The 12,187-nt window shown below is 43.7% G+C and overlaps 1 protein-coding gene across 4 annotated transcripts in view; it reads left to right on the top strand.

Annotated features, from left to right (window-relative positions):
• Positions 1–11: 11 nt before the first annotated feature.
• The window catches only part of LOC309529084 (uncharacterized protein), a 59,677-nt gene continuing 47,501 nt past the window's right edge, over positions 12–12,187 (top strand). Inside the window, exons 1-2 of one of the 4 annotated variants that reach the window (XR_014218059.1) lie at positions 12–386; positions 1,058–1,182. Coding sequence is in view for 2 of the 4 variants with exons in the window: in XM_082216834.1 (XP_082072960.1) it covers positions 785–1,182 (398 nt within the window). In the remaining 2 variants the exon portion in view is untranslated. The other 3 variants (XM_082216835.1, XM_082216834.1, XR_014218060.1) reach the window with 3 other exon arrangements.

Below are 12,187 nucleotides of genomic sequence, written 5' to 3'. Positions count from 1 at the left end.
GCTCCCCCGCCCGGTGCAGGCTTCCCCGCCTCCAGGCCCCTGGCCCCTTCCGCCCTGGCCGGGCGCACCTCAGCTCCTCTAGCAGCGCCAGGGTACACCTGAGCCCTTTCAGCGCGCTTAAAGTCCCGTTTAAAGTCGAATCCCCTGGCCAAATTTCCTAGGATATGGTGGTTTTGTTCTTGTGGCCGTTCGCCTTTTGTGGCCTTCCAGTCGGGGCGTATGGTTGCCCACTGTGAGAACAAGTATGCTGAACTAGATTATTTTTATTTATTTGCTTTCACATTCGCACCCCACTTTTCCTGCAAGCTCAAGGTGGCGTCCATCGTTTTCTACTCCCCACCCCCTCCTCCGCGAGTTTTTCTCCTCAGAACAACCCTTTGCGCTATGTTAGGCTGGGAGGCAGTGACTGGGCCAAGGTTCCCCTGTGAGCTTCATGGCTGAGTGCGGATTTGAACTCTGGACTCCCAGTTCTTTGTCGGACACACTAAGCGCTACACCACGCTGGCTCTCAGATGGGCCTTCTCTTTGAACCAGCAGGGCAATTCTAATGTTCATATAGGGAGAACATATATGCCTCCTATGTGCCTTCCCCCCCCCTTTAAGGTGTTGGACACCTTAAATACAACATTGTGGAGGAAATCATTAAGGGCTGCTTCACACCTGGAGCACCCCAAAACCCACTTATGTTTCCTTGTAATACTAAATCTTGGAGCCCTGACTATATGAGATTGAATTGCTAGGTCAGCCTTTAACTCAATTTCTTTACATTCTGGCCTCTGCAGAAATGCACCTGTTTAAAGCTAAGGCAAGCAGCAATCAATGTGATGCACTCCAGATGTTGCTGGATTCCCGACTCCCATCATCAGCCCCAGCCAACACAGCCAATGGGCTAGAGCGCTGGCAGCAACATCCGAAGGGCACCACATTGGCTGTCCCAGGTCTAAAGGATGCCCTGGGACTGCAGAGCAGAAGGAAGGCACACACCCTCCTTGCCTCTGCTATGAAGTCTGTGAGACATGCATCCACTAACAGTCTGCACCCTCTTCTTCCCAGGAAGAAGAACATCATGGCAGTTGTGCTGTCAAGCAAAGTCTTTGTGGCAAAGGTCCAGGGCCCCATTCAGCGCCATCATGAGCAGGAGGACCTCCAAAGTGCAGCAGAGCTGGCTGCCCACATTTTGAAGTAAGTGAAGTTGTAATACACGTTGCCATTTCAAGTGTGGAAGGGGGGGGGCTAAGGCCATCATGTTGCCATTTAGGTTTAAAAATCATAGTTGGGGGAAATAAATGAAACAATTGGCCACATTCTCTGTTCATGGGTTTTGATATTTTTTTGGTCTTCTTAAGCATAGTTTATACTTTAGCAGAGCAGCTTGTAAAATTCTGAAGGCTGGAACAAAAAAATGCTGAGGACTGGGTTGTGAATTGAACTGGAATGGAATTAGGTGCCTTTTGCAGAGGGGTGAACCGGAACTGGAACGAATTCCCTTTTTTAAAACAAACTTCTTTGGTAAAACTAACCATCATACACAAAGCAGGCCAAAATCACAGCTGGATTTATTACAAAGATTTTACAAAACAAGGAAATGAGGTTTTACTAACACACAGCCAGAATCAAAGGGTGGAAAGTGCTATTGAGTGGAGACTCATTAATTTCCCAGCAGGAGTTCATGTTGCCTTGAAAGCACATTGTGCAGCTGAACACAAGTCTTCATATAACATTGTCTCATGTGACCATTTATTGTTGAGCAGGTAAAGATGGATTAGTGTCATCATTGTGAATGGTTTTGAAACAATCCACCCTTCAGAATAAACCTAACCTATAATTTTGCACTGCTATAAATCATGGTAATTGTGAAAAAGAGTCAATTTGCTTCTAGGTTGAGTCACCTGTTTAACAAGGAAGAAGTATATATATTTTCCCTTTCCACTTATCAGATGCTGGATGTACAGACAGGCTGTGACCTACAGTCCTCTAGTGACTAAATTTCCCAGACTTTGCTGGTTTTTGACTCACTTGTAGAAATAATAGCAAAAGCACATTCCTGGGGTATGGGGAATGGAAGGCTGGGCTTCATTTTATACTTCAGGGACCCTATACAACATTCAGGGGAATGGATTAGCAGTTATTATAGGGCCACTGTTGCAGCCCCATATTAATTAGGGATGAGTCAACTGAATCACATCCCATCATTATAAAGAGAAACTGAGAGGAGGTGATTCTACAGCTTTTGGTCAGAAAATAGTTCAACAGACTGATCTGAAACTTGGCTGTGTAAGAGATGTCGATTTGAGGATGGTCCATGCCAGCTCTAGGGTAGAAATAATAAAGGCCTTCTTTTAAATGAATTAAATGTTTGACAAGCTGAAAGATGGCGTGCATTTTTCTTCCATGGGTTTTACTAGGATGATTTTTAAGAAAATATTTCTCAATTTGTTCAGCATCTTTTGGGAAATGATTTGCTGTGTTGGGTCAAATACAACAAGCATGTGCCTTTACTCATGAATTGTATAACATGCTTGCAGTTTTGGTTTGTTTTTCTTTTTAAAGGCATTTCTGTGGCCAGTGTTAGTCAATGGGATTTCAGAAGGGAGTTCATCACACATGTTCAATATGAACCTGTTCTGAGAGTAGGTTAAGTGGAAGGAGAGTTGAAAGGGAAGTTTAGTGGTGTGAGAGTGAGTGACAGAGAGGGTGTGTTGGCAAACAGCTGTGTGTGAGGAACATGAAAGGACAGTGGGAGGGAGAGATGAGATGTTTGCTAAAGCTCCAGCATGCTGGGAAATTACAACTGCTAAGGGTCATACATTTAACATAAATGTTCTTTAGGCAATATTGATATTATGCCCTACGCTTTGGTTAGTTCTAGCTTCACTGCTGCATTGGAGTTGGATGGCTGTCAGTGGCAGTGTGGTGGACCTAAGTCCCTAAGATTGTCCGTACACTGCAATAGACACACGAAGTCTATGCAACTGAATATAGAACACTGGTGTTATAAGTACTTAATTCAACTGGTGACCAATGCTATCCAGCTGGTAAAGCCAATTAACATATGTAGCATGATCAAAATCCACCTTTCCTTAACAAACAACACCTGCAATAGTTTCTTCTGCTACATGATGTGCCCAGTTCTCATTGGCCTATGATGACACTACTTGTCAAATTCATAGTCGATGGCTCATTATAGTTTGGTATCCTACAGTGGCTTAACTTTTTTTTTTTTTACTACGTTTAAAAGTAGGAATATTCTATGAACATGCCAAGATAGAACATAATGCTGCAAACCTTTATTATCTTTTAATTTGACCCTTTTCCTCTCCTCAAGTGCAAGAAAGAAATGCAAATCCACCCCAACACTGATCAAGTCCACAGTTGCTTGCAAATCACAATAAAATATCCCCCCAAGGCCCTATTTGGTGTGCCTTCAAACAGGGCTGTGAGGCAATTAAGCGCAAGAGATAGGAGCTTCTCAGCTCTGAAACGCCAACATTCTGGTGGATATCTGGTTCTTTTCACAATAGTTCCTTAAAGTCACCAGAATACCTGTTCAACCTCTTGGGCATGTGAAAATAAAACTTTCATCTGCGTAAGCAGATTTCATCACACCAGCTGCCATTGAGAAAGACCTTCCACTCTTTCAAGTTATATACTGTAGTTAACAGTGCAGCCCTGCACATGTCTACTGAATTTGATGGGGCTTACTTCAAGGTAAGTGAGTACAGGGTAGGATTGCAGTCAAAGGGAGCCAATATACAACCATAGTTAATATCTCTGCTTGTGTGATATTCTCTGCACATCACACTAAGCTAAACTAGTGCATGAGCTCACAGATTTAAATTCAAAATGAAAAAAATCTTTTTTTAAAATTCTAAGAACCAAGGCATACGTAGCATGGAAACATAGTAAGAACAAAATTAAGCATGGTAAGATCTTGCTCATCTAAAAGAGAGCAGGGATTGAGTCAGGCAGATCATAGGAGGACATCTTCTACCCTCCTCACCTAGGGGTAAAGTCCTTCAGGTTCTACAACAATTAACTTTATACACATGATTAATGATTTCAGGATCCATTTATTCTAACATAAATCTTAGTTAATCAATTTCTAGCATTATTGGCTTGGCTCCTAAGTTCACAGAAATAACATTTTAAGCAGAGGTTGGATGGCCATCTGTCATTGATGCTTTAGTTGTGATTCCTGCATTGCAGGGGGTTGGACTAGATGGCACTCAGGGTCCCTTCCAACTCTACAGTTCTATGATTTCCCATCCTCTCCTTCCACTGCAGTCACCTTCATACTCCCTCTGCACCTCCCAAATCTCTGGAGGGTGAAGAGCTAAAAAATATGGGATGGGGATCAGGGGCCTGCTGGGGGGGGGATAAGAATAATAATATTATAATAATAATTTATTATTTATACCCCGCCCATCTGGCTGAGTTTCCCCAGTCAATCAATCCAGTTTGGGGTGATTCTGCCCCCACCCCCCAGCAGCATCCTCCCATACCTCGTCTCACAGAGTATGTAGGAAGTGGAAGAAATGATAAACTTTCCTTGCATTAAGTTAATTTAAGGCCCAAGATCACATGCACACCATACATTTAAAGCACATTTATGCCACTTTAGCAGTCATAGCTTTACCCAGCAAATTATGGGAACTGCAGTTTATCCCTTACAGAGCTACAGTTGCCAGCACCCTTAACAAACTGCAGTTCTCATGGTACTGTGGTACAGGGATCAGCCATATCTGTTGAAGTGGTATAAGAGTGTTTTCAATGCATGGTGCAGATGTGCTCAGGCCAGTGCATTGCTGCAAAGACTGCAAGAACTTAATGTTTCACCCATGTTATTAGAAAGTGCCAGCCATTGCCTGCCCCTCTTTATTTCATATTAAAATTTCTCTGAAGGTTCAACCAAGTGACAGTTACCCAGTAATGCTAGAAGAAGCCGTGTGCCAGCAGCAACTTGCTTTGACACACTTGGCTCAGTGTGTTCTATGGGAATAACCTTACTTAACCAGAACCCTTTTTACAAAGGTTTCTGATTTCACTTGGCCTAACTTCTCAGCTACTCTGCCTGTCACTGTCCTTTATAAGAGATGCTGGGAGTTACTCATCTACCATTTCCTGATTTGGAACTCCTAAATCGAGAGGGGAGGTAGTCCTTGGTATCCAGCCACAGCAAAACTGGCATTCTTATGCCACCCCTTCTCCCATGGATATCCTGCTCTGGCTCAACCAGGGTATAGGGCAAGGTGAGGTTCAAGGCTAGATGTGAAGCTTTGCTCTGGGGAACATGGAAGTTGATCCAGCAAGTAATAAGCAGAAACTGAGTGCTTTTGTAGCAGTAGCACCAGGTGCAGCTTTATGAGAAAGGACAGTATAGAAATCTAATGAATTAAATAAATAGTGCCACTTATGGTTACAAGATGCTTCTTTGCCTAAAGGGGCCTAGGTCTTATATACAGCTGTGGAGTGGGGGAGGCTCAGGCCTTCTGCAGGAGAGCCCTCCAAATGCGATGATGGCAGTGCCACACCCTCAGGTTGGGGGTGCTACTCTGTAGGTTCATTGGGTATGCGGTGCCCTGCATACCTGTCAGGGTTGGAGTCCTCACCTTCATCACTCGATTAAGAGGAATCCTGCTCCTGTTCCTGTTCCCTGACAACAGAATGGTACAGGTTAGTTTTTTCCTATTACAGCCCTTGCACCACCTCTCAGTTAGGGCCCTGCTCCTGTTTGTCATGTTCTTCCAGGGGTTTGACTCCTGCAGTGGGTGATCTTCTTACTCCCCAACCTGCATCACTGTCTCAGGACAGTCCACTCTGCTGTATTGAGAAATTTCTCATCTTGCCTGGTATCTCGAAAGTGGATAGGTGGGCATCAAGTTGCTGTACTTTCTCTTCCAGCAAGGCAACCAGCTTGTACTTGCTGCATGTGTAGTTTTTCATATTCTGAGACAGGAATACAAACATGGCACAGGTGTTGCAGGTCACGGCGGCAGCTCCCTCGCCGTCCATGTCTCTTGGTCCTACGTACACTATGAGGCAGCGCTCCAGGCCTATCCCACAAAACACCCTTGCAAACACTCCTGTTTACAAGTCCTTGGTCACAAGCTCCCACAGGCTGCGATAAATAGTTGGGTTGCAACATCGGCCTGCTCCCAACCCTCTCCAAACTGGCAGAGATCGTAGGTTGTTTATGAACATCGCTGCCATGCTTCCGGCAAATAGGAACACAGGAGATGTGTGAACAGGGATGTAGCGGAGTGACGTTCAGGAGCTTTTTCAGAGCTGGAGCAAGACCAAAATTATCAGAGTGGCAAGGTGACTGAATGAATCTCCCATGGCAAGTAAATGTGGTGACAATGAGACTTTTAAGATTGTGGCAAATTATCATCAAGGGAATCTAAGAGTGAGGAAAATAATCCAGCATACTACTTTCTTTTTCTTTGGCGAGGTTCCTACTTTTCACTAACAGTTTAAATGTCAACACATCTGTCTGAGATTGTTTGCGTGTCTAATTAAAAGCTAAAGGTTGCATTTTTAGCTAGCCAGAGGTCTTGTGTAAAAAGCTCATTGTGTTTCACAAACTGATCCATTGCAGTCAGAATTCAATGGAGTTTGCTACCCCAGGATACTATACTCAGGATTGCAATCATGCTGGTACTAATAAATTGTGTATTATGCAATGTATTACTGCCACAGAGAGAAAGAGAACAGACAGACAGACCTGCCTGGATTTGTGGCATGGCTACATTGGGGCATGACTACAGGGGCTGACATGGTGAACTCCTGTTCTCCAAAAAATTTCCACTGTCCCACTGAAGGGAAGCTGAATGGAGGCAAGCAGTTACTTCCCTTCATCTGGGAACCAAAGTGGGAATTGGCTTCAGACACATCCTTGGTGCCAATAATAATAATAATTTATTATTTATACCCCGTCCATCTGGCTGGGCTTCCCCAGCCACTCTGGGCGGCTTCCAAAAGAATGTTAAAATACTATAATACATCAAACATTAAAAGCTTCCTGAAACAGGGCTGCCTTCAGATGTCTTCTAAAAGCCTGGTAGTTGTTGTTCTCTTTGACATCTGGTGGGAGGGTGTTCCACAGGGAAGGCGCCACTACCGAGAAGGCCCTCTGCCTGGTTCCCTGTAACTTGGCTTCTCGCAGTGAGGGAACTGCCAGAAGGCCCTCGGCGCTGGACCTCAGTGTCCGGGTAGAACGATGGGGGTGGAGACGCCAACCCTTCCCCCACAGTTACAGGGTTTCTCTTCCCAATCCTCCTTTTTGTGAAAAGGGCAATAATAGACTCTGCACCCACCCAGAATGCTGTGTATGTGAATGGGGAAAGTACATGCATAAAATGCACATCTCTGCCCTGCCCGTCACGTCTAGATTGGCCTTGAGCAACTGAAAATGTAACATTAGCAGAGCACACAGCACAGCAAGTGTTTGGAGGCAGTTTTCCTAACAGGCTCTTCTTCCTTGGCTGCTGCAGTCAGAAGCTCCCCCTCCTGTTGCAATCTGTCAAGAACAAACTTGTCTGTGACAGCTGTTAGCTAAAATTGCTAACATATCCCACTCTTGGAGAAAACAAACACAAGGGTAAAAGCTGGCGTTTTCTGCTTTTGTGCTTTCTGAATTCACGTACAATTGTCATTTTTTGGTTAGCATTTTAAAAGAGAATAAAATCAAATAGAAAGTCATTCATTCAGCCCGAATAGATTAACAGAACATTTGAGATGCATTACTCAGAATAGCATCTGCCCAAAGCCAAGCCTCCATTGGAGAGGAGCCAAAACGTACTGTGAGAGGGTTCCACTTGATTCTCATGTTACTAAAAGAAACTGTTCAGTTGCTTTCTCTGGTCCTCCATGTGCAGAAGTCTCGTATACTTAATACAGCAGCAATTGTCCCTTGACATGTAAGCAGGCTTCTCGGTTCCTTATCTTATCTATGAGATAACAAAGCAGTATTTCTTTATAAAGAAGAAAGCAGCCACTGTATGAATGGAATATTCACTCTTAGACTAGAGCATAGGTGAATGAGGTACTGTAACTGGCACACTGAATGAAAATCTCTAGGCTTAAAATAGGATCAGAGAAGAGACAGATACTTCACTCTAAAAGGAAGAGCACAGAAATAATTTTCAAATGGTCTTGAGTGCTGGAGCAAACAATCTATCAGGAGTACCATTTCAGATTTTGAGGGAAGGGTAAGGATGGAAATTCACAGCAGAACTGAAAGGCCTGTTCCTTCTGTATACAAGAGGATGGAGTGTGTGTCATTTTAAAAGCATTTCATAATAATAAAAGACACAGAACCATTGTCAGAAACACTAGGAGGTATGCATGACTGTTCTTCAGTATATTAATGGCAGTCCTTCCATTGGGGGGGGGGAATTACTTTGATTTGCAAAAACCTGAAACCACACACACACACACACACACACACACACACACACACACACCCATAATCTGCTATTTGACTTTCTATGGCCAGATCAGATGGAAGGAAGAAGAAAAGTGAAATGCAGGCAAAACTAAGGTTGTTTTATTTTTCTTTTAACTTATCCACCATATATTGAGGAGGAACATTCAAAATGACGTGCAATATAGAAGAGTAATTTTCAGTTAGAACAACTACTTTAAATTAGTGAGAGCCAGAAGTTATTATAAAAATATTAAAATGAGAGTCATAGATTTCTGCTGTGAAATACTTGTCCAACTCTTTAAATTCACAAAGTGTTCTACAACGGATTCATTTGTAAAGCAAAATGGTGTGTCTGAATGGTAACTTATTTGAATGGTGCAGATGGTTGTGTTCTTCAATCGCTCGTGCAAATCTGTAGATCCCTTGCCACTGTCTTTCAGTCCTTAACCAGTATTCATGACAGACACATTTCATAGGAAGCTCCGTGCTATAGATATCTGATATGGGAACTATTTTTAGCTGCAGGTCTGGTCTATTTATTTGATTGCACTGGCGTGAATAAGCAGTAAGCAAAGAAGCTGTTTCAGAATACGCATTACACGTACCACCATGTTTTTCACTAAAAGGACCCATGAGCTTAAATCCTTCTTTTATTCTTTTGTCTGATTGAAAGATGGAAAACTGCAGAGATAAAATGCAAGGAACAATACATAAGAAAAAATGGCAGACGTATCTGAAACTTTTGCCTAATGTGGAAAGCAGCCATGAAGCGCCCTGAGATCTTGTGATGAAGGGTGGTATATAAATCAAATAAATAAATAAGCCAGCCAGCCAGAGAGAAGGATTCGGAACACAAATGTGAAGCTATTCTTATCCATTCTGCTAATATTTACAGCTACTGTATGATGTGAATGTGGAGCTTTGCCCTCAGTCACCAACAGGGGGCCACCTTGTCATGTGCACTCACTTTCCTAAACTATGAAAAGTTCTAGGGGCATTGTCCTTACCTGGATTTGGTTTCATTTGGAAAAGACCAGGGATTCATGGTTTTTCTGTCTTTAGGGACTGCACCAGGTTTGAAGGGGCCCTAAGCAACAAGGGAAATAGCAGTAGCAGTTGCAGCTTCTTTGTCCAGCGCTTCTTTGCTCAGGTCCAGGCTAAGCATCACCACATATCCCCCCCATAGACCGGCACTGCTAAGACAAGATGCACTGGGTGAAAGAACCCTGACAGTTGCCATCTTCATTTTCCCAGATGCATTCTGGGGAAATGAAGATGGAAGCAGCTGCAGGTTCACCCAGCTAAAAGCATGCTGCCATCCAAATGTTTGCCTAACCGTTCTGGGTGCTGATGTTGGGCATGAAGGTATTATTTGAGTTTATTTACAAATATTCAGGTTGAGCATAGATGGAGGCAGATATCTTTTTTTAAAAACAACAACAACAACACTCCCGCAACAAATCCATTGGCCCTCATCAGATCTCCAAAGAGGCCGGCCCCAAAATGGGTTTTCCAATGCTCAAAGCTCTCTGACTTTCTCCGTCCCAGTCAAAAACTGCATTACTTTTGTATAGCAAGTGTGGTGTTCTCACAGACACAGATCTAACTTGACATCATCTTTAGCTAGAATGTGGGGGGGGGGGAACGGGACGGAAAGGCATGTTTTGTTGAAATGGCCCTCGCTTTCCAGAGGTGCCCCTAGCTATTTCCAAGCCATTGTATGTTATTTACCTGTCATTTTCCCAGGAAAAGATGTGCCTGGCAATCTGGCCTACTGCCTGTTAAAGAAGTTTCAAGCTGTTGTTTGTCCCACAGCTGTTAAAGGCACAGATGCCTTGCCAGAAAACCAAAACAAAACTGGCAAACTTCTGGAAAGGGACACACATGGTGTGGTTTGCATTGGACAATGTTTTCAAATTCTTGTGGTACAGAAAGTATTTTGTACCTAGTATGTGCAAATACAAGGCACAAACAACACTTTGAACATTGCTTTGTTTGGCATGCTAATGAAATAACTAAGGCCAAATTATTATTAACTGCAAAACACATTTTGAAAGAGATTCTTGTTTTGATTCAGTGTTCAGCATTGCCAGCATAACAGATGGTGAAGACATTCAATATAATACCCAGCACATGTTTAATTAAACTGGATTTATGTCATTATGACCTTTTTAGAGACTTTAGGGGGGAAAGTAGCCCCTAAGAACCAGCAAAGAAGAGGCCTTGGGTTGGGGAGTCATTTTCACAGGAAATGCTTAGCAGTGAGCTGTGCTGAAAAGGAGAAGATGGGGTTGGATCATAGAAGTAGGAGAGGAGAAAGAAAATAAGAGGATCTAACATAGCTCAGTCGGTACAGCAAGAAATAACTCTTAATCTCGGGGTTGTGGGTTTGAGCCCCACATTGGGCAAAAGATTCCAACATTGCAGGGGGCTGAACTAGATGACCCCTTGCATCTCTGCAATTCTATGATTCAGTGGGATATTACACTGGCATAGGACCAGGAGTGGCAAGGGAGCTGAGCGTCATTTTCAATGATTGCTAACACTTTGCATATGCAATATGCTACATTTTAAATTTTAATTTATTTGTTTCACTGACCCACATCCCAAATCTCCAAATGCTCTTGTCTGCATTGCCACGGACAAATCATCATAAGCCTGGCTGGCTCTGCTTTCTGCCTGAGCTTCCAAAAGAATCACCATCCACTTCAGAGATGCTTTAGATGCCACAGGAGTTTGGGCTTCTATTCTACACAAGCAGCCAGTTTGGTACCAAGAAACCAGGGCCAAACTAGCAAAGTTATGGCCTGTTTGCTATGCTTCTTGATAGAAAGAGAGATGCCTGGTTACAGAATACTTCTTCTGTTTTCCAGATCTCACACAACTGGGATTGTCTTTTAATTCTCTCACTGCCTAAAGTATGCAACATATCCTGGCCATAGTTCTGTGCAGTTGTGACTGGTGGAGAGGCTTCCTCCAACAACCTGACAGCAGTAGATGTGTTCATTTATTCTAAGCCTATTGCAAATCCATGCTATAAGCTAGCCAGTTGATCAAGCAGTATCACCTTTCCCTGCTACTGTATATCTTGGCCCTAAATAGCTGCTAAAGTGCATTCCCATTAGCACCCTCAGAATATAACTGGAACTACCCCTGCCAATGTACAGTCCCCACTTCACAATTACTGTATAGGCTTATTTGTAAACACAAATGCACACACGTTTTGTGGGTGCCCTGCATTCTTAGGAAGGGGTGGGTGTGAGAAATCACTGCCAATGCTCTTGCTCCAGCCTCAAGACTGCTGTAGCCTGTCCGTGTTCTGCTAGAAATCAAATTGGAATAGTAGCTCTTGGCTTGCCACCCACTCCCTACATCCCCTCATAGCAGGTGCAAGGGAACGTGTGCCTGCCAGCCATGCTCCGCATGTATCAACACACCCACCATCTGATTTCCTGGCCAGTCAGCATTCCCCAGTGAGTTGGTGGGGCTGTACATGCGTAGAGCCCCTCTGCCAAATGCTTGGCCGCCAGGAAGGGAAGGCACAGCTGACTTGCAAGGGCATGGTCACTAGGAATGTTCCCACTAACCCCAATCATCTCTTGCACCTGTGAAGGGACCTCATTTGAGGACCCATTTTGTGCACCTTGGAACCTCAAAAGAGGAACGTAGGAAGCTGCCTTATACCATTGCTCCATCTTGCTCAATATTATCTACACTGGCTGGCAGCAGCTCTCCGGGGTGTCAGACAGAAGTCTTCGC

The sequence above is a fragment of the Podarcis vaucheri genome, assembly GCF_965113315.1.
Source record: "Podarcis vaucheri genome assembly, chromosome: 3".
NCBI classification, from domain to species: domain Eukaryota; kingdom Metazoa; phylum Chordata; class Lepidosauria; order Squamata; family Lacertidae; genus Podarcis; species Podarcis vaucheri.
The sequence above is the reverse complement of the archived record's forward strand: the minus strand, read 5'-3'. Positions and strand labels throughout refer to the sequence as shown.